Source organism: Scomber scombrus, chromosome 12, assembly GCF_963691925.1.
Source record: "Scomber scombrus chromosome 12, fScoSco1.1, whole genome shotgun sequence".
Lineage (NCBI taxonomy): Eukaryota > Metazoa > Chordata > Actinopteri > Scombriformes > Scombridae > Scomber > Scomber scombrus.
The window spans coordinates 1,402,342-1,424,891 of NC_084981.1; the positions used below are offsets into that span (position 1 = coordinate 1,402,342).

General features: G+C 38.8%; 1 protein-coding gene and 1 long non-coding RNA gene across 2 annotated transcripts in view; one reads left to right on the forward strand and one right to left on the reverse strand.

The window, feature by feature from the left end:
- Nucleotides 1–21,677, forward strand: part of piezo1 (piezo type mechanosensitive ion channel component 1 (Er blood group)) — a 91,142-nt gene extending 69,465 nt beyond the window's left edge. The window contains 32 exon segments of the mRNA XM_062430204.1: nucleotides 108–204; nucleotides 925–1,090; nucleotides 1,526–1,615; nucleotides 2,445–2,487; nucleotides 2,489–2,528; nucleotides 3,076–3,131; nucleotides 3,134–3,146; nucleotides 3,297–3,397; nucleotides 3,794–3,817; nucleotides 3,819–3,892; nucleotides 4,232–4,305; nucleotides 5,022–5,194; nucleotides 5,322–5,434; nucleotides 6,603–6,779; nucleotides 7,575–7,833; nucleotides 9,409–9,597; nucleotides 11,066–11,251; nucleotides 11,414–11,669; nucleotides 11,940–12,069; nucleotides 12,205–12,352; nucleotides 12,597–12,749; nucleotides 13,323–13,384; nucleotides 13,547–13,705; nucleotides 13,879–14,026; nucleotides 14,187–14,375; nucleotides 14,637–14,729; nucleotides 15,262–15,434; nucleotides 16,520–16,642; nucleotides 16,744–16,820; nucleotides 17,331–17,520; nucleotides 20,217–20,358; nucleotides 20,489–21,677. Of these exon segments, the coding sequence (XP_062286188.1) occupies nucleotides 108–204; nucleotides 925–1,090; nucleotides 1,526–1,615; nucleotides 2,445–2,487; nucleotides 2,489–2,528; nucleotides 3,076–3,131; nucleotides 3,134–3,146; nucleotides 3,297–3,397; nucleotides 3,794–3,817; nucleotides 3,819–3,892; nucleotides 4,232–4,305; nucleotides 5,022–5,194; nucleotides 5,322–5,434; nucleotides 6,603–6,779; nucleotides 7,575–7,833; nucleotides 9,409–9,597; nucleotides 11,066–11,251; nucleotides 11,414–11,669; nucleotides 11,940–12,069; nucleotides 12,205–12,352; nucleotides 12,597–12,749; nucleotides 13,323–13,384; nucleotides 13,547–13,705; nucleotides 13,879–14,026; nucleotides 14,187–14,375; nucleotides 14,637–14,729; nucleotides 15,262–15,434; nucleotides 16,520–16,642; nucleotides 16,744–16,820; nucleotides 17,331–17,520; nucleotides 20,217–20,358; nucleotides 20,489–20,611 (4,041 nt within the window). The 3' untranslated portion in view covers nucleotides 20,612–21,677.
- On the reverse strand, nucleotides 18,377–18,596 carry LOC133992358 (uncharacterized). Its single transcript, XR_009927034.1, has 3 exons — nucleotides 18,554–18,596; nucleotides 18,482–18,509; nucleotides 18,377–18,405 (listed from the first exon to the last, which is right to left on the reverse strand). It is a non-coding gene; the product is annotated as an uncharacterized LOC133992358 (long non-coding RNA).
- Nucleotides 21,678–22,550: the final 873 nt, after the last annotated feature.

Below are 22,550 nucleotides of genomic sequence, written 5' to 3' on the forward strand. Positions count from 1 at the left end.
ACTCTTTTCTATTTTCTAAACTGTGAAGACACTTTTGAAAATTGAGTCTCCATATACTGATGAACTGTGTGTAACTATGTGTGTGTGTGTGTGTGTGTGTTTTTCAGATCCTGGCATGTGTGTTTGTGTTTGAGATGCAGAAGAGCTTCTGTTGGGTGATCCAACTCTTCAGTCTGGTTTGTACAGTCAAAGGATACTATGACCGTAAGTGCTTTAATAATCATTTATAAAATGGATAGCTCCAGTCCTTGGTTATGATTGGCTGAGCTGTGTTTGAAGCCCTTGTAAAATAAAAAAAATCTTTAAGCATGCTTGTCTAGCCTGATTAGCATGCTTTCACTGTCTGTGTGTTGCTTGGCAATCATTCTGGTAAATGTCGCTGAAGAACGTATTGCTTGGTGGAAGAATGATTATTTGTTATCAATAAATTATTGCATTTTTGCTGTGTTTATTGTATGACCATTTAGTAACCATTTTAAAAAGCAATAAGGTTTTACAGTGATTTTAGAATAGCTAAGGGCTTTTAAACAACGTCCATTAGCTGTTCTAAAATCACTGTAAACTATGGCCTCTTGTAGCTTATAGCTTAATAATAGTATACATAGGAATAGCAACTGTACAGTATCAAAAATAATTTATCATCACATTGTGTTTTATACGTTAGCCTAAACATTTAGTTTGTGAAGGACAAGTTACGAAATTACAAAAATAGAATCCCCCCCTTTCTAGTTTGGTACTGGATCTTTTAATATTAGATGGCTTTTTATCCACAGCTATGACTTCTAATATGAATGTCTTTCAAGTAGCAGTATATCACATATCACATGATATTTGATCAGAAAGTCATACCTGACAGAAGCATTGGCAGACTGTTACTTTTTTATCTTGGTGTGTGCGTCATTGTGTTTTATTTTTTCCTAACAGCGAATGCAGTGAGTGACAGAACGTGTAGTCTCCCAGTAGAAGAAGCCGGGATCATCTGGGACAGTATCTGTTTTCTCTTCCTGCTGTTGCAGAGGAGGGTCTTCCTCAGTTTTTACTTCCTGCATGTGAGGGCAGAGCTGCAGGCTTCTGCCAAACAGGCCTCAAGGTAAGTCACAATATATGTATGTATCAGATGACTGAACGATGAGCTAATACAGTACTACAGACAATGCTATGGTGCTGATTCAAAATCTGAGGGGCCAGATTTAAGTAATAGAAAGAATAAAAGAATATAAGAAAGAAAAATCCCTATTTGGTTGAAGTGCTCAGAACTAATTTACATAAGCTATGGGTTTAGTAGCCACTGAGCTAATCAATAATAATGTATTCATTTGCATTCTTGAACTTTGGGAAAAGTCAATGTAACAAAATAATGTAATTCAAATAATTAAAGGTCTACTTGTTAGTTTTTCAGGGAGTGAGTGGAGTTAGCTCAAGTTTAACTTAAGTTTAATTTAAAGGCAATATTTATTACCCTGTTTTACAGTGTACACAAGAACAGTGATGACATCTGTTCTTTCCTTCCATTCTTTCCTTCCAGGGGGTTTGAGCTCTTCAAAGCCAGTATCAAGAAGAATATTAAGTTCCACCAACAAGCTGAGAAGAAATCTCTGTCACAGCTCAAGAGATCGTAAGTGTTCACTCTACAGTACATACAGATGTTAAGAGCAGCAGGTGAAATTTGATTTTGTAGCTTTGTAATGGTGTATCAACGATCATGTAGAAATGGAAATGCTTAAAAATTAAATTAAAAAACCAGCTCAAATAACTCCACAACACAAAGACACAGATTCAAACAACATGTGGTTTCAGGGATAAAAGTGTCCATAGCAACCTCCATAGCAACAATAGAAAACGTGACAAAAATATCTGAACCAAGATTATGAAAACAAATAGCATATTTCTTGGTTGAAATCTTATAAAAATGTCAAAACTATCATAAAATATTGACGTAGACACAAAAGGCAAGGCAGTTTTATTTATATAGCGCATTTCATACACAGTGGCAACTCAATGTGCTTTACATAAAACAAACATTTAACAGAAAAATTGGAAATAAAAAAAGAAATTGGAAATAAAAAAAACCCCAAAAAACATAAAAACATGGAATTTGAGAAATACAATAAAACCCAATAATAGTAAACACACACATACCCCCCCCCCCCCCCCACACACACACACACACACACACACACAAAAAAACAGTGTATGTAGGCATTTCATAATTTTAGAACCGTTACTGTGAAACTAATATGTTTTGTGCTGTGGATCAACACAGCAGCTATTACACATTTTGATGTGAGACTGGGCTGGGACTGCATCTAGCACCTGACCTAAATATACCATAGGCAAACATCCAACATGTATGCAGAATGCACAGAGTTACATTAGCCCACATTCATTCCATTCTTCTGTCTCCTCTCCTCTCCTCTCCTCTCTTCCTCATCATGTCATCTCAGGATGCAGAGAATTCGCTCCAAGCAGCAGAAGTACCGAGACGGACACAAAAACAAGTCCAGAATCAGATGAGAGTCAGACTGCTGGTAGGACTCACTGGGTTATGGGAAAATAACTGTTACAGTCAGCAAAGATTTCACAAACATGTCTTTGTTGGTCCACTGAATGTGAGACAGACAGATGGTGATGTCTAGTAATAGTCCAGTAGGGAGTATTGTACTTATTTTTTTACTTTGTAGAACAGCATTTTATATTCAAAATGATAATTATGATATACTGATATCAGCTTTCTTTGATTCCTCCTGTTCCTCATTCTTTATTTCATCCTGTATATCCTTCATTTCTTATTTCTGTCTTCAAATGACCTGAAAACATGAAAATCCTCAAAACTGGAGATACTACGATTTCACAGTCTTGACATATGTGTTTATCTTTAAACCACTTTATAAGCTTTTAAAAGTTTTTTTGAAAGGTACGATACAAATACATTTAGCATATTATCATCTTGTAAAGTTGTTCTTGCTAATTTGATGGACATTATGTCCATAAAGGTTACTAAGGTTAGCAGAACCATCAGCATGTCTGTCCTGTGCAGCACACCAGTCTAAGCTAAACATGCTCTTGTTTCCCCAGACACCGATACAGACAAGAAAATGTCTGGGAAGAAAAAGTGGTATCAACCGTGGGCTGGGACCATGCAACAGGTATGACAAACACTCCAGTTAAACACTGGGACTTGCTGCTGATTGGTAAAAAAAAACTGACTGTATGAATGAAGGTGTCCTCATGATCCAATTTAAGATGATGTCCATGTAGAGATTTAGAGAGTGTAATGTGTTTCTTTCTACTCATAGTGCTCCACTCAGGAGAGTACTACCTGTTTGAATCAGACAGTGAGGATGAAGAGGAGATGCAGTCTGAAGAACAGAAGCCTCAGAAACAGACCGCCTGTCAGGTCAGACACCCAACTCCTACAACAACTCACACTATATTTACTCAAATGCTACATATAGTCAATCAATATATGGAAGCCTTATAATGATTATAATGATTTTTAATTATACATGGCCGTTTCAGTTTACTCAGCAGCTTTGTTGTAGTGCAGCAGTGGGACAACAACATGACCAGAGACCAATTTAAGCAAGTCCAATCCCAGCTCTAATGCTGCAGGAAAGCTTCGTGCAGAAGAGTCATGTATTCACAATATCTGCTTTTAAACGGATGACTTACAATGTAAATGACAGTTGCTGTATCATAATGTGTTCTTACTGTTAACATGCAGTGTTGAAATTCCAATATACATGTGTTAATTGTTTTGCTGTCTGTTACTTGTTTTCCTCTCTCTCTCAGTTTGGCGTACCAGGCGTGGGTGAGCAAACGTGAAAACAGCTCTGAAAGAACGTCAGAAACGCCAGAGACAGTTAAGGAGGACTGAGAGGAAAAGAGAAAGAGAGAGAAGAACAAGTATCTTTACAACAGGAGTCTTGTTCTGTGATAGGTTAGATATGTTCAATTCCTTTTTACTGTCAGGGATGTCAGTGGATGCTAAGACACAGTGACGCCATAAACTGTGAGAACCCCATAGAATATGTAAATATACCTCTTTATTAGATGAGCATTGGTAATCATATCACATGGATACCAATTCTTTTTTAGAGTTACGTAGCTTCTTTCAAAGGTATATTAGGTTAGGGTTAGGGTAACTCTCCAAGGAATAATGTAAATCAATGTAAAGTCCTCTGAAGTGATGAAACATTGTTGTGGTGTGTGTGTGTTTATGTGAGTAGGTTGTGGGGACCAATGATGTGTTTGAGGACCATGTAATCCAGGAGGAGGTGGAGGAGCCAGAGGAGAAGCAGTCTGGTAAGCTCACTTTATATTTGCATCCTCCACATTTCACCAACATGCTGCTGTGTGTACATGTAGTATGTGGTCGTCTGTGTGTCTAGTCTACTGTGTGCACTACATGGGAGGCCTCTTCTTGTGCTTGTGGTTAGTTATTGTCATCATGGGAGTAACTTAATTCAAAATGATACTTCAACAGGGCACTTTACAAGAGTCTAGAGTATATTCATTTAGACTCAATATAGTCAATAGGACAGCTCTATTCATCAGGTGACAGCAGGTTGGCTTACTGTATCTCCTCTCTCTCTCTCTCTCTCTCTCCTCTCTCTCTCTCTCTCTCTCTCTCTCTCTCTCCTCTCTCTCTCTCTCTCTCTCTGTCTCTGTCTCTGTCTCTCTATCTCTCTCTGTCTCTGTCTCTCTCTCTCTCTCTCTCTCTCTCTCTCTCTCTCTCTCTCTCTCTCTCTCTGTCTCTGTCTCTCTCTCTCTGTCTCTGTCTCTGTCTCTCTCTCTCTCTCTCTGTCTCTCTCTCCTCTCTCTCTCTCTCTCTCTCTCTCTCTCTCTCTCTCTCTCTCTGTCTCTGTCTCTGTCTCTGTCTCTGTCTCTCTATCTCTCTCTCTCTCTCTCTCTCTCTCTCTCTCTCTCTTCTCTCTCTCTCTCTCTCCTCTCTCTCTCTCTCTCTCTCTCTCTCTCTCTCTCTCTCTCTCTCTCTCTGTGTGTGTGTGTGTGTGCTACAGGTCATGGTGAGATGGTCCAGAGGATCTTGGATATCCTGCGCTTCTTATGGGCCATAGTTCTGGCCATGGTGGATGGACTAACTCAGTGGCTCAACCTGCTGACTAAACAGTACAGAGAGACATCTACTGTTCTGTGCAATGAACGCTACTTCATCATACACAAGATACAGCAGGTAGACACAACATGGAGATGTTTGACTGATCTTTGGAAATGAACACTAAGCGCACACGCACACACACACACACACACACACACACAAACACACACACTCTAACTTGTGTTGATCTCCCTCTGAACAGCAGCATAATACAACAGCAGACTCCACAGATGACCAGTTATCTCAGGGCAGTGAGAGTCCCACACTGGAGACCTGTTTGGATGAGACTGACGCAGAAAACTCCACCAGATACAGGTTTGTGTGGAAAGAGTGTGTGTGTGTGTGTCACTGAAGCACATATGAAGAAGCAGCACTGGTAGAACCTGTTGGGATGTGAATAAGGTCATTTCCACAGTCTGACAGGGGTACATACGTAGCTTTATGTGGATTTTTGGGGGTGCATTGGGTATAATTCTATGAGGTGTAATGAAAGCCTACCCTTATTCAAACATGAGAATGGTGTTTGATTTGTCCAGCTGTTTAATATTGTAGCAGCTACTTTTTTCTACACATTAAGATATATTCCTTCACCTTAATGTTTTATAAACTAAAGAACTTATCACTGATCTTAGGAAAAACAGAGGTAAACTAATAGGTAGCATTATACATGATGATGTTCACATGATGACACATATAAGTATCTAGGAACAGTGTTTGACTCCAACTTAAGTTTGATGCAAAGAATTCACTTAATGCAGAAGGTCTGTAATAATGTTTTATAAAACTTTTGTCAACCTTTTATTGGAGGTCTTTTAACATTTTCATTCATATGTTGGTTCAGTAGGTTGTCTGAAGGACAAGGATAGTCTAAATGACATTGTAAAGGTTGCTTTAAGATAACTGGAGTCCAGCTCAAAGATTTGTGCTCCCTCTGGAAGAAAAATGCGGTGTAGGAAGCAAATGGAATTATTAGTTCATCTGAACATGTACTGTCAAGTGAATTCTCTGTAATGCCCTCAGGCTGGTGCTATCATGCAAACTGCTATTCTAATTCCTTCATTCCTTCTGCTATCAGGCTGTTAAATGCTGGCAGTAGTTATTGAAATGTAGGCCACCTCCTTTAAACTTGTGTGGACTGCAAGTGTCTTTGTGTTTTGATGTTGTTGCCACCTGGCTCCTCATGTAAGCCTACATATATGTGGTGACCTGAAGGTGACAGAGTGTGTCTGCTACTGTCATGTCTACTTGTCACTGGCATGTTGATCCTTGATCCTTTTATTTATGTGCACTGGGTCAGATATAGAACTAAATTGCCATTCTGGGATAAATACAGTTCTTTGAATCTCTATCTAGGGAGCAAGTGTTGCTGGAATAATATATTTCTGTACAATAATCCACTTTGCATCCTTTGTTTCTTAAATTTCTATGTATTTAGTATTTTTATGTGCGTGTGTGTGTGCGTGTTTGTCAATCTCTTTCTCAGCTGCCTGGAGGTGGATAGCAGCGGTGCAGCAGGTCGTTCTACCCCCAGGCCAAGGCTCAACAGCACTGAGAACCTCTTGATTGAGGACCCCACACTCAGCAGCATGGAGATAGTACCAGACCCTTCCCAACAACAAAGCAGACATTCCAGAACAGCCAGTGAGCTGCTGGGAGACAGGTAGACACAGCAATCATCCATATTCTCTACACTGGTTACTGGTTTCAGTAACAACCACAAAGCACTCTGGGCCTGATTTACTAAGTTCCTGAATAAAGAGTCCTAAATTGCGTGTTTTGTGGGTGATTTATTAAGAAATAACTGTGGAAAATGAAATTTGATTCCATGGAATTATAGATTCTAGTGGAAGAGGTTAACAAACATATTGAGTTATAGCAAATAAATATTACCAGAAAAACGTCTGTATGGGAGATTTGATTAATATTAATATATATTAATAAAAATATTAACACAGGTGGAAAAAACATTTTCTCTGTGTATTTTGTCATTGAAACCTCCCTTTCAAACGTATTATTTATAGGTGCAGTGACCATCAGCAAAATTACCTTCAGGTTTGGTAAATCACAATGTGTGTGCTAAATAACATATTTGCATTTTCTCCTCCCTGTATTTTACACACTGGGGTTAAAACGTCTCATATTACATATTCATTATGGTAAACTACTAAATGGACAGCGCGTACTATCTTGCACATGTGAAAGATGCAAACCTCAGTGTGTCGCGTTAGTAGATCAGCTTGCATATTTTTTTGCGGGTGATGTCAAGTTTGCACACGTTTTAACACACACAAACAATTAGTAAATCAGGCCCACAGTGTCTAGAAGCAATAATAGCACAATGCTTGCGAAGGGGGGTGTATGATCCATGACTGTGTTAAAGGGATACTATAGTTTATTAGAAAGAAGTTTTCTATAAATTCATGAATAAATGAACCTTCCCCTTCTCTCTCTGCAGGCAGTTCTTCATTGAGGAACTGGAACAGAGCAGAGAGTTCTACAACACCCAGAGCCGTTTGCTGAAGCTGCTGTTTGCCATGTACAACCTGCTGGCAGCCAACTCAGAGCTAGTTTGCTATTTCATCATAGTGGTAAACAATGGGGTCAGTGCCTCTGCGATATCACTGGTCCTGCCTATAATGGTGTTCCTGTGGGCTATGTTGGCTGTCCCAAGACCAACCAAGAAGTTCTGGATGACTGCTATAGTATACACAGAGGTATGGATATTGAAACTATAAACCATTACTTATAGATGAGGTGGAAAGGTGCAATATTTTTCATATTGTTTAACCACAGACATACAACATACAACATCAAGACAACACAAATTCATAAAATACAGTGCAAAGCATCAGTGATCCTAACATTGCTCTTTGTCATTCTGTTATTTTGGATCCAATCACTGTGAGTCCCCAAAGTCAGACATTTCCAAATCCTACAGAGAGGGCTTATAAAGCTCCTATGTCCTTTATATTAAAAAGGAACGTATTAGGCTTTTTGTGTTTTCCTGTTATTTATATACTGTTATGATATGTTAAACATGGTTAAAGTTCCAAAACTTGAGGATAATGTATGTAGAAATTCTCCCTGCAAGCCAGGGCTTAAATGCTTTGAGAAGCTGTTATAGCCAATCAGAACAGAATGGGCTTCTCAGGAGGGGGTCCTTTAAGAGACAGGTGCTAAAACTGTCTGAGGCTGAAGTGAGGGGCTGCATAAAGGTTCTATTATGTCCTCAGAATGAGTGTCAGTTCACACTTAGATGGTGAGCATGCTTGTGCAGATTCAGAGGGCTAAGTAAAGTAAAGTTAACTGAAAGCTGAAACAACATGAAGAACAACAAGAAACCAATACAGTATGTAACAACTGAAACAACATGTTTTACAGCTCTATAACACAAATACCTCAGTTTTTCTTCCATGCAGACAAGTCATAGCTTCACATTTGAGCTATTCGCTGTTTCGTCTCTATTGGAAAATGTGGCTGTGTCACTAAAATACTAACTTAACACACAGTAAATTCTTTCTTGATAATATTTATATATTATTTATAATTCAACAGACATGTTCTTCATTTACTCACAGGCGATGCTGTCCAAAGGCACTCAAAGGGAGGGAAAATAAAAGGAGTAAGCCGCCCACAAGTCAGGCCATGCCTATCGCAGGAGTCCTCAAGTGACCTTAAACCCTCTAGCAGCATCATGTGACTCTAGAGACCAAAAAAGTTAAAATAGACCTTCAGTGCAACTAAGTGCAATAACAAAAATGGCCACCAAACGTAATTTGGACAGCTTTTCAACATACAGGTCATAACACCCCCCGCCTGGTATTGATATAAGATTAAAACAGAGCTAATTAAAAAAATTAACTGATTTAAGCTGATTTGAAAGTATTTATTTGACTACGGTAAAGATGTGCTTACATTTTGACAAGAAGCAGTCAAACGTCATGTCTCAGATATGAATAACAACCTAGTTAGTGTAGGTTGCTTTTGCAACACTACAATAACAGGATATACTGTAACTAATCCAAGAATCATATTCAGGAAAGCCTCATATGGTAGACTCACGCTCTAATAGACTTTATTGTTTGTTCAATAAGTGTAATATATAAATTACAAGTGATTAGATTTGGAGAAATCAGGCATCTCACCATTGTAATCCAATGTCTAAATGTCAGTAATGATTCCAAAAGAAGTGCCAATACAGGTCAACAAAAGCTTTCATATTACACTGACTGGTCTGATGGAGAGTGTCTCTGACTGGTAGTATACTGTTGTGATCCTCCTCTCTCCAGGTGATGGTGGTGGTAAAATACCTTTTCCAGTTTGGATTCTTCCCCTGGAACAGTGTTTATGAGATGACTCTAAATGAAGACAAGCCTTATTTCCCACCTCGTATCCTGGGCCTGGAGAAGACTGACAACTACATCAGATATGATCTTCTTCAGCTGCTGGCTTTGTTCTTCCATAGATCACTGCTCATGGTAAGTCAGTATTTACAGCACTGGTTAAAGTTGTGGTTCATGCTGAGAACAACAAGGGCAAAATTAGTTTTCAAAATAATAATAATAATAACTTTTATAGCAATTTCAAAACTTTTTTCAAAACAAAGTTACAGTGTTTTATAGTAAAAGTAATAAATAAATCAAATCCAAGACATAAAAATGAGTTTTAAGAAGAGATTTAAAAAAGGAAACTTAGTTTGGGAGTTCCACAGCTGTGAGGTCAGGACAGCAAAGTGCTGCTCCCTCTAAGTCACAGATACAGGTTTAAAAACAAGCATCTTCAAGCTTCTTCATCAATACATTTTAAAACTCACAGGCCACTAGTGAAGGCCAGAAAGGACTGATGTGATGTGATCACAACTCGTAGAACATGTTAAAGTGCAATAATACTGTATCATTCTTGTCATTTTCACACTCTACAATAATCACATTCATTTATGTGGAATATTTCATATTACTCTGGTGCATACTATATCTATTTTCATTGTTACTCTATACTTTTTATATGTTTATATATTTTATATATGTTGTACTATGTTTAATGCACTAGCCAGGAGTAGCATTCCTAATTGTGTTGTATTAACAATACAATTACATTAAAGGCTTTCTATTAAAATTCTGGCAGCTTTTGTATAAGTTGCAGTTTTTAGATGTTTTTCCTGCCAAGATCTGAATAAAGTTCAGGAGCTACAGTAGTCAAGTCTGGAGGATATAAAAGAATGGATGACTTCAAATGAGGGAAATGACCTCATCTTACTTAAATGTCTCAACTGAACAAAGCAGGACTATGTAAATAAAGGAGCAGCATTGCTTCTGTATTTGCACAGTAAAGCTTGTTAGCCCTAACTTAACTTAATACACAGAAAATATACACAGTAAAATACACAGAAAAAATGATTTGATAGGGGAAATTGTGCATGCAGATACTTACCATAGCAAAACATAGATTGACATGCCTCACAAAGGTCAACTGTGTTCTGTGTTCTTATATTTTGAAACAACATATTACAGATTTACTTGAGGGATGACTTGGAAGACCTATCCTCAGTAAACCCTTCAGTACACTGGTGTATCATCTGAGACCAGCTCCTGAAAACTGGGAGTAGTGAACAGCTGAAGGAATTACTACTTAAGTAACACTAAGGCAAGAAGGCCTTGTGCACGTGTGTGCGCACGTGTGTGTATTAGTAATTAAATCATTCATTTTAGGTCTAGTTTAAGGGTAAGAGTTAGGGTTTGGGTAAGAATCTGGGAAATTACTGTAAGTCAATGTAATGTCCCCTGAAATGGTGGAAACATGACTGTGTGTGTGTGTGTGTGTGTGTGTGTGTGTGTGTGTGTGTGTGTGTGTGTGTGTGTGTGTGTGTGTGTGTGTGTGTGTGTGTGTGTGTGTGTGTGTGTGTGTGTGTGTGTGTGTGTGTGTGTGTGTGTGTGCATCCACATATAGCGTTATGGCCTGTGGGACCATGAGGGCCCTCTGGAGGAGCAAAGTCCCTCACCACAGAGTTGTAAGGATGAAGAAAAGATGAAAGAAGGAGATGAAGATGGAGGGAAGAAAGAGAAGGAGGGCAGAAGCAGCTCAACATCCACCCTGGAAAACCTGGAAGTGACTGATTTGGACCAGCTTGAAAAGGTTGGCACAAATACTTGATATTAGCAGCTATTGGTTTGTTCTTTATGAGTAACTTTGAATTCATGTGTTGTTGGGTGTTGACTGAAGTGCAGTTAAGACATCAGACTTAGTTTTTAAAGATTTACTTTACTGTGTTTTAAAATCCAATGTTTATTAATGCAGAATAACGTGGACTCTGCTGAACCGAGCACCAGCTCTGCTGCTGCTAGTCCACAACCCTCTGCAGCTGAACCAGCACCGGCACAGGATGGACAGGAAACTCTGCCTGCAGTGAAGGACATGTCAGATCCTCCCAGCAGGCTGGGGGTGGATAAAATAGAAGGAGACAAAGAGGAGGTCATAGAGGAAGCCCCAAAGAAGAGCAGCTCCATTCGCTTCCGCAGGAAGCCTAAACAACCCAAACAACAACGCAGCAAAGGTCTGTGCTTTCATTAGACCGTGCACTGTAGAGAGAATTGTTTGTAACTCATAACATTAACATTGGCTGCATTCCATTAAAGAGCAACTTAGCAGCCCGAAAGGCAGATTCTCTCTTTAAAAGTTTCAAGCTTGTTTCATCTCTGACCTTTAACAACAGCGAGCAGTGTCACTGCACCGTTCAAAGAAGAGAAGGCTCTTGCATTCAGCAAGTTTTGAATCTTTTAAAGCAGACAATCATTCCCATGTTACTCTGTTCTGTCTGTTCCAGTAGACTCCACATCTGAGACCGCAGATTCTAGTAAAGAAGCAACAAAGAAGCAGAAAGGCAGGAGGAGGGAGGCAGCCAGTCAGAGACTGCTGGCTGCGGGACAAAAGATCAAACATGTGTGCATCTCAGGGTGAGTAGAGTATTGTAGCTATTGTGTCATTATATACAGATGTCCTCTCAGTGTCCCTGTAAGCACATGTATCAATATATTCTTTTGATCAATCATTTAAAGCATTACTGAAATGTCATGGTGTTTTCTCTGCAGTGTTGAGAGTGTGTACAGGCCGGCTCAGGGTTTCTTCAGGGATATTGTCCATGCTGAGTACAGAGCTGCCACCGATGTCTATGCACTCATGTTCCTGACTGATGTCATCGACTTCATCATCATCATCTTTGGCTTTTGGGCTTTTGGGGTGAGTGACGGATGGAAGTTTTGTAATTATTCACTGATTATCAATTAAAACACAATCTATTTAAAATGAGCAGGCCTTCTAAGTCAACATGCTTGCTCGCATTGCACTTTCATTTTGATTGCGAAGTGGAAACATGACAAGTACGACAACTTTGAAGTTATTTACACATTTCACATATTTTGAACAGAATGTTTTAATCAGTTGGTAGAGGAAACCGCTCCTGACTCGTGTTCCTCTCCTTCAGAAACACAGTGCAGCAGCTGATATAGCCTCCAGCCTATCAGAGGACCAGGTTCCTGAAGCCTTCCTGGTTATGCTACTCATCCAATTCAGCACCATGATCATTGATAGAGCCTTGTACCTGCGCAAGGCTGTGCTGGGAAAACTCATCTTTCAGGTTCAGTTCACATTGAGATTATTCACATATCTGTCTGTCTGGTTGTCTGTTTGTTCCTGTGAAGAAGTCAGGAGGGGAGGACTGTGGCTCTCTGTAACTCTGTTTAACCCTTACATCCTGTTCATATTCTGACTCATAAAAGGTCTCTACACCAATCCACATTAAAAAATGCCCCCATCAGTCATTAATAAATGTTTTATTATTCCTTCTGTGGAAAAAAAGACATTCATAATCACTATTTTATGGTCCAGGAGAACATTTTATAGAATATGATGAATATAACAACATGTTTGAATGCTGAAATATGTATTTGGTGTTTTTACAGCTGTAAAATGTTAAAATGGGTCAAATTTGAACTGGAAAAGTATGTAAGGGTTAAGTTTAACCCTAACCCAGATGGGGGAACTAATGTTACAGGTGAAAAATGTGGTGAATGGCCTGCATGTTTAGTTTTACCTTGCTCTTCATTTTTAGTACACCTCTATGAATGTGCTTTTCTGCATTTTAAATGTTGGATCATTTTTGTTTTTCTTACATCTTTTCTGTCCACATTCTTTGGTTTCATTACACCAGGTGATCCTCGTGTTTGGGATCCACCTCTGGATGTTCTTCATCCTGCCTGCTGTCACTGAAAGGTGAAGTCAAATTATAAATTGCAGACTTGTACTTTGGGCTGTCTTTGGTAAAATATCGGATGAAAAATTCCTCACTTTGAGAGTACTGTACCACAGATTTGAGTTGTGTCTTCAGAATACTGCTGAAAGTTGAATCTGCCTTCTCTGTCTCTCTCTGTTTAGGATGTTCAATCAGAACTTTGTGGCCCAGCTCTGGTACTTTGTCAAGTGTATTTACTTTGGCCTGTCAGCCTATCAGATCCGCTGTGGATACCCCACTCGCATTCTTGGTAACTTCCTCACCAAGAAATACAACCACCTCAACCTGTTCCTCTTCCAAGGGTACGGACACTAAGTAATCCTGCAGCTATCTGACCTGTTTAGTAGACTGAACATGTGGGACAGAATGTAGTTTTTAAAAATCAAAGACGTGTTTCAGTTTGAATTTTATTTATATTTTATATATACAGTATATATGTGTATACATTTATATGTGTGTGTGTGTGTGTGTGTAGGTTTCGCCTGGTGCCATTCCTGGTGGAGCTGCGAGCAGTGATGGACTGGGTTTGGACTGACACCACTCTGTCTCTGTCCAACTGGATGTGTGTGGAGGACATTTATGCCAACATCTTCATCATCAAATGCAGCCGTGAGACAGAAAAGGTATGAAGTGTATAAGTTCAGTCATGTAACAGCCAGGCGAGTAGTTCCAGGTCTGAAAAGTGAAGCTAATGTGGAAGTGTTTTTTAAACCTGCATTCTCTATAATGGTCATTGTATTTTTGCTGAAGTTAAAGTCTAAAAATCAGATTTTCTGCCCTCAGAAATACCCACAGCCTAAAGGCCAAAAGAAGAAGAAGATAGTGAAATATGGAATGGGTGGACTCATCATCTTCTTCTTGATCTGCATCATATGGTTCCCCCTTCTCTTCATTTCATTGGTCAGATCAGTGGTGGGTGTGGTCAACCACCCCATTGACGTCACAGTGACTGTCAAGCTGGGAGGATATGAGGTATTCAATATTTCATACAGCAGTCTGTTTTACTGTCTCTTAATACAGAATAAAGTAACGTATGATAAAAATTACGACTACTTTAAAACTACAGCTATGGTAAGCTAAGTTATTTTAAAGATTATTTAGTATCTGCAGAATGTTGATCATAATTAATATACAGTATATACTGTCATTATACAGGGATTTTTTATTGGATATGGCCTCTTAATGTCTTTATAATTTATGTGTTTTTGTGTGTGTGTGTGTGTGTGTGTCCAGCCCCTGTTCACCATGAGTGTGCAGCAGCAGTCCATCAAGCCCTTCACAGAGGCTAAATATAATGCCCTCACCAAAGAGTTTGGAGACAATGCGGTGCGTGCTGTTTTCAGTGTGATTTATGTTCAGTCTGTATATACTGTCTGCTACTCACTGACCTGCTGTCTGATTAATGTAAATACTTATGGTTTATGCAGGCTCCGTGTGTCATTGTTGAAGAGCAACTACACACTAAATCAGTTTTTACACTGTACAAATTATCACATAAGTCTGGATATGATGTTATTTTTTCAAACATTACACAGTGTTAAAAAAAAACAACTCTTTCTGCTCAAAATTAGCTTATTTCTGTCTGCTTGGATTTTAAAATTCTGTTCATTTTTTTCTTTGAGCAGCTTCTTAAAGAAGAAGGACAAAAAAGCCTTTCCAGATGCTTAGCCTTTTTCTCTCTGTCTCACTTCTTTAAGCAATTTGTGGAATTACTTACTCTATTCCAGGGTGTAATTTCCACCTGGGATTCCACTTTTAAAATCAACACATGCACGTGTTTGTGTGTTTGTGTGTGTGTGTGTGGTGCCTCTGTTTGTATCTATTTCTCAAGGAGACCTTTGTGTTTATGCACATCTAGGTAGCCATGCAGTTCATCACTCTCTACAATTATGACGACATTGTGACGGCCATGATCGAGGGCAGCTCTGGATCAGTGTGGAGGATCAGCCCCCCCAGCAGACAGGAAGTTATTAAAGAGCTGCTTGGAAGCCCTGTTGACTTAACACTACGTTTAGCCTGGAACTTTCAAAGGTAAAACCTTTTCTCTAATTGTTCCACAATGGCACTGTATTTCAGAGATAAGTGCATAAGTATCACCAAACTAACAAAGTATAACTGAAGCTGACAGTGCCCAGCAGAGGCTTTCAAATCATTGCTGAAGCAAGAGTCTGACAGTACAGCTGAGGCTGAAAAAATGCTGCTAAAACTTAGGAAGTACTACTTATAAATATACAGGCTGGTAAAAAAGTAACTGAATCTAACAAGGCACAGCTTAGGCTGACAAATACAGCTGAACATATACAGCTGAAGCTAACAACAATAGCTTAGGCTTTAGTAAGTATAACTGGATGGTTGAGATGCAGTTAAAACTGACAAATGTCAGCTGAGTCTGATAAAGTCCAACTGAAGCTGATTTAAGATGAGCAAAGTATGACAAAGTAGAACTGGGCCTCCCAAGCTGCCAGGAATCTGAAATGTCCTAAAATGATATTTTAATGGCCAAAAGATGTTTACCCATTAAACATGAATACTGGTCTTAAAGTAGGCTGTACCTCATACATGCTACTGGACATATGATACATATGGGAAGTAGAGCGCGTTGACCCAAATGCAGAGAATGATTACCACAACTGAAGAATAGGTCTTTATTTAAACCAAACCATACAACAACGGGCCAATCCAAAACATGAACAAAGCAAATGGATGCAAACCAACACGGGGGCAAATCTAACAGAGGCAAGTAAAACAGACACTCGGACAGCGACTGAACAGAAAACCTAAACCTATATAAGGCAGGAAAACCCAGGAAGTAAAAATAACCACACACACACACAAGGAAAAAATCTTTCAAAATAAGACACAAACTAAATCACAACAGAAACTACAGACAGGATGTGACACATAGTGCCCAACAAGTGTCCACAAAGATAACTTAAGACATTGTATGGACAGCTTTTATTTCTGATAGACTTTTCATAATTATTTGTTTCTGTAATGAAGTTTTTCTGCTATTGAAGTGATATTACTGGCTATCTGTGATGTGTCTTTGAATGTTTTTATCTCTAAAAGCTGATCATAGCTGTCTCTCTTTCTCTTTTAAAATGTGTCTTTGACAGGGACCTGGGTAAAGGAGGCACTGTGGAACACACTTTTGAAAGACACTCTATTGACCTGGAACCTGGGAACCCCGTCAGAGCAGATCTGGCCTCACTACTGGTTGGCAATCGCACTAAACCTGTGTACGTTCACTCTCTGGAAGGATGGTTCTGTAAATACAAGTGTTCTGTTTTATTTATTATATGTAGCTGTAACTTACGGCTATAAATTGTCTTCTTCTCAGTCTTATTCCTAATATGTTTCCTAACTACATCCGTGCCCCCAATGGAGCTGAGGCCAAACCAGTCAGTCAACTATCAGGTCAGAGTTCAATGATTTATTGTTGAATGAATACGGCATCATTTGTTTTTAATTTCATTGATTTTTTTAAAAAACAGATTCATACCTAGGATCAGACTAGATAGTCATAGAAGGAGCAACCAAAACTCAACATACTGGCTGATTAGCAACAGCTCTACCAGGACAGAATCAGAAGTAACAGTAAAATGAGCATAAGGAAGGTCACTGGTAAATGCCATTATATCACTGACTAAAGGTGTCCACTCCTTGAATATTTCAGTCTTCTCTTACTGGATTATTTTGACCAACATGGTGTTGCAGAGCACATTCTATCTCAAAGAAATAATACGTCAACGCTGGCAAAGTGCCTGTTTGGGTGTTTGCAGAATGATGCACACTATATGGAAGTAGAATTACTAATAGACTAATTACCAGTAAGCAACATGTTCTCCAACTGGATATCAGCTTTTTGTATTTATCATTCACCCCTCAAAGTGTCTGCTTTAACACAGCTGATTGGTTGGCTCCTAGGTAATGAAGATGGTTACTTGAATATAACCCTGTCCCTGAAGAGTGACAGGACATTGACCAGCAGTGGGAACCAGGAGTGGTGGGACATTGCCATCGCAGGCTGTAAACCCTCCTCATGTGGGGTTCTACCCATGGTCATATTCAATGACAAAGTCAGTCCACCAAGCCTGGGCTTCCTGGCTGGATACGGGTGAGGAGCACACACTCATAAATAACAAGTACATGGAGGAGGCTGGAGAAGATAACACATATAGTAATAATAATATAATAACTGGAATATACATTTCCTGAAGAAAATGTGTGTTTTCTGCCAATCAAAGTTTCAGTGAACTTTGATCTCAGTCATTTAAGTGTATGGCTGTGTAACTCACCATATGATTGTGTTACTATATATAAATATGTTTAGCATGTGCACATGGGTTACCTGAATACCAAGAATGTATTCATTTTAACCACACCCAGGAGGGAGATGTCTACCAAATATCTTCTGTTTACATTTCATGGTTCATAAATTATTAGTGAAAACACAGTTGACCTCACACCTCATCAAGAAAGCCCAACAGCATCTCTCTTTCCTGAGGACCCTGAAACGCAACACACTCCCCAGTGACATTCTAAAGAACCGCTGCACCACAGATGAACCAAAAACATCATGAATGACCCCTCACACCCTGATCACTATGTCCACCACTCTCCCTTCAGGCAGGCTCAGGGTCCTGCATACAAGAACTAACAGACTGTAAAACAACTCTTTTCCAAGAGCTGTTGACAAACTGATGAACCCCCTTAAACACCTGAGCTATGGCTCTACTGTTGCACTCTTAATATTTAGATATCTATATATTTATTTATCTGTAATATATACTTATATAATTATTTTCATGTATGCCGCTGGGATGGGAATGCTAAACAAATATGTCTATCTACCTACCTACCTACTTACCCACCTACTTACCTACTTACCTACTTACCTACCTACCTACCTACCTACTTACCTACTTACCTACTTACCTACCTACCTACCTACCTACCTACCTACCTACCTACCTACCTACTTACCTACTTACCTACTTACCTACCTACCTACTTACCTACTTACTTACCTACCTACCTACCTACTTACCTACCTACCTACCTACCTACCTACCTACCTACTTACCTACCTACCTACCTACTTACCTACTTACTTACCTACCTACCTACCTACTTACCTACCTACCTACCTACCTACCTACCTACCTACCTACCTACCTACCTACTTACCTACCTACCTACCTACCTACCTACTTACCTACCTACCTACCTACCTACCTACTTACCTACCTACCTACCTACCTACCTACCTACCTACCGACCTACCTACCTACTTACCTACTTACCTACCTACCTAACTACCTACCTACCTACCTACCTACTTACCTACTTACCTACTTACCTACCTACCTACCTACCTAGTTCAAGGGGGTTCATCAAGTATGCTGATGACTCAGTTATTGTCAGTCTGCTTCAAGAGAATGAGAGTGGCCACGGCCTAGTTATTGATGTCATCAGCGTCTTTATGTCTCTTAGGTTGAATTTGTTGTCTCTACTGTACATTTATTTGTCTATTGTACAAATGGAGGACGTCATCTCATCTCACTGCAAAACACCTATGGGTATCAATAAAGTAACCTGAACCTGAACCTGACATTGCATCAAATCATACAGTTCAATGTCTATTTTGGTAAAGCATCCCACATTTTATATCATTTGAATGATGCATTCAAGAGTTGTGGTGGTTTATATGCATTAGCCCACCATACACAAGGTTTTCATAACAAATTACAGAAGAACGGTAAGAGGTACCCATAAACAAATGGATAGGTTTTGTTTAGGGTCATCTTAATATTAATTGTACCAAGTTTGGTGAAGATTGGATTATACAAATTACGAGAGAGAAGTAATAGCATACATGTCTTAGCCTGTATGTGTATGTCTTGTTTGTGTTTGTGAGATAAAGACATTACAGTAGGTTTGGACACAGGTAAATATCATAAATAGGTAAATATCATAAATAGGTAACTATCATAAATAGGTAACTATCATAAATAGGTAAATATCATAAATAGGAAACTATCATAAATAGGAAACTATCATAAATAGGTAAATATCATAAATAGGTAACTATCATAAATAGGTAACTATCATAAATAGGTAACTATCATAAATAGGTAAATATCATAAATAGGTAACTATCATAAATAGGTAACTATCATAAATAGGTAACTATCATAAATAGGTAAATATCATAAATAGGTAACTATCATAAATAGGTAAATATCATAAATAGGTAAATATCATAAATAGGTAACTATCATAAATAGGTAACTATCATAAATAGGTAAATATCATAAATAGGTAACTATCATAAATAGGTAACTATCATAAATAGGTAAATATCATAAATAGGTAACTATCATAAATAGGTAAATATCATAAATAGGTAACTATCATAAATAGGTAACTATCATAAATAGGTAAATATCATAAATAGGTAAATATCATAAATAGGTAACTATCATAAATAGGAAACTAACATCAAAGAGTTTTTGTTTAGAATCGGTTACAGTTTCCTGTTTCAACACTTCTGTCACTTATTTTCCCAATTCAGCAAAATACCAGATTTATATTCCCTTACGGCTGTGACATTGCAGATGTTTTTCAAATTTGCAAGGCAACTACAGTATTGTTACGTTATGGTTGCATTTAGGCAACTAAAACATTTTGGTTACAGTTAAGGAAGTCATTTGGCTCAGTTCATTTTCAAACAGTGATTGTGATTATTCTTTTTTTCCCACATAACCCTTCTTGATTGTAAACGTGTTCTTTTCTACTCTCTCCTCCCAGGATCATGGGTTTGTATGTGTCTGTGGTCCTGGTCATTGGAAAGTTTGTACGAGGCTTCTTCAGTGAGATCTCCCACTCCATTATGTTTGAGGAGCTTCCCTGTGTGGACCGCATCCTGAAGCTCTGCACAGACATCTTCCTGGTCAGTGTGCAGTGTGTTTGAATAATGTGTCTACATAAACACACAGCAGTCTCCATGTTGTTGAAGGTGTCCTGGAAAATCATTTCTTTGAAATCCTCGTCCATAAACTAGTGTTTCTGTTTTGTTTCAGGTGCGTGAGACAGGAGAGCTCGAGCTGGAAGAGGAACTTTATTCCAAAGTGATCTTCCTTTACCGATCTCCAGAGACCATGATCAAATGGACCAGAGACATCCACAATCAAGACAGATATTGACTGACTGACTGATTATTGTTTGTTGTAATAGAATACAGTGAAATCTAAAGTAGACTGCAAAGATGTGCAGGAACAGCACATGAAAGGCTTCTTGAGAACACTCTTTACCAGAGTGAACATTGACTTACGGCCAAGAAGACACATGAAAGGAGATGAACTCTAACTAACATACTGTATGAAGCGTCTCCTGTTGCTGGACGCATTCTTCACAGCTGCATGAGCACTTTCATCAAAGCATTTAAACTATTGAGAGTGGAAAGACTGTTCCAGTGTGTGTGTTGACTGAAGGCAGCTGAATGTCTGTCCTGTAGGATTGAACACTACGCCCTAGGAAGGCAAAAATTTGTTGAATTGAGTTGTGTTTGTTAATGGTCAGAGGTCGAAGGTCACACAGGAGACACTTTATTACTGCTCAGCCACGAATGAAGGATGTGTGGCTAAAAAAATGTAAACTGATAGTAGGTTGAACCAGCTGCAGTTACTGTATCAGTATGCTGATAGGTTTAAAAACATGCGATGCTGACAATCAAACAGAAATGTTTTTAAAAATAATTCATTCATTGTAACAAAAGTAACTCGTGGGCAGCAGCCATGTTCATTTTACATCATGATTCTAGATCTGATTTTAAGCACCACTTTGGATTATTTTTCTCACTCAGAAAAAAAAAAATCTGAGTTTGGACTTGAAAGTAAAAAGCAGCTCTTTCAGTTGCACTCCACCACAGGTCCCAGGTTGAGGGGCAGTGGATAAGACAGGTTGATGAGAGAACTGTTGGATCACACTTCTTGAAGACAAGAAGACAGAAGACAAATTGCCACTTTTAAGCATAAATTATAAATTGTTCCTTTATTTATAGTTCATGACACCCTCAGACAAATGTTTGATTTAAAGGTTTCTTAATAAAATGTAGAGAAGGGAACTTTCATGTTGAACCCCAAAAAGAAGGGTAAAAGTGCTTGTCTGTAATATGAATGTGCAACCTATAAGAATTAAAACAATCCTCTACATTGAAAAGCCTTGTCCTAGATTGTTCAGTAAATTCACAGGTTATAAAGAGAAGATTGATTGAATGGTTGATGAGATGACTGATGGACTGGATTCATCACTCTTAAAGGGGATGTATTATGCTCATCTTTATTTTCAGTCATGTGTATAGTGTTACAATGTCTGATGTTCATATTAAATGTGGCCAAAGTGTAAAAAATGAGATAACATGTAGAAAAAAAGCAAAAAGGCACCCGCCTCAGACTGCTTTGAACACTCAGTTTCCAAAATGATTCTACTTCCAGAGAGTCAACGTCAGCATCAATGTCAGCTCATGACAGTTCTTTATACTTTCATCTGTCCCATACACAGCATGACAGTTAGTTACTCCTCTGCTCTGCTAACATTGTGGCATTTTTCCATTGTTTTTGGGGTAGTCATGCAGAGCCATGACTGGAGTGGGGCTGACACACTGTGACTGTTTTATCCATTACACAGCAGGGAGAAGTAAAATAAGTGGTTTACCTGTTGGAAGTGTGCTGGTCGTCTGCAGTTCTTCATTCAACATCATCATCACTGTGGCTTTTTATGCTTGTACTACACCTACCTGTGTTATTTCTAACTGTTCAGCTCAACAAAGAACTCCCTGATGCTCCATAAGTTGTTGTGTCACCTGCCCTAAAGAAACTGGAAGAATTCTTCTTCCTCTTCCAAAAGAAACACATGTTTGAGGGCCTAAAGGTGCTTGAAAATAGACGAAACTTTGCACATGCATCAGTATGCATCATGGAACGCTGTTGCCATAGCAAAGCAGCACATTTTGAAGTTTTGCCATTGTTGTCATTTGACTCCACATCTTCAGATCTTTCCCAAATTTCACATTTGATGAGTGTCCCAGTATGAAGACATTCAACAGGCCCATATTGAATCATAGTAATAGTACTGCTGGCAACA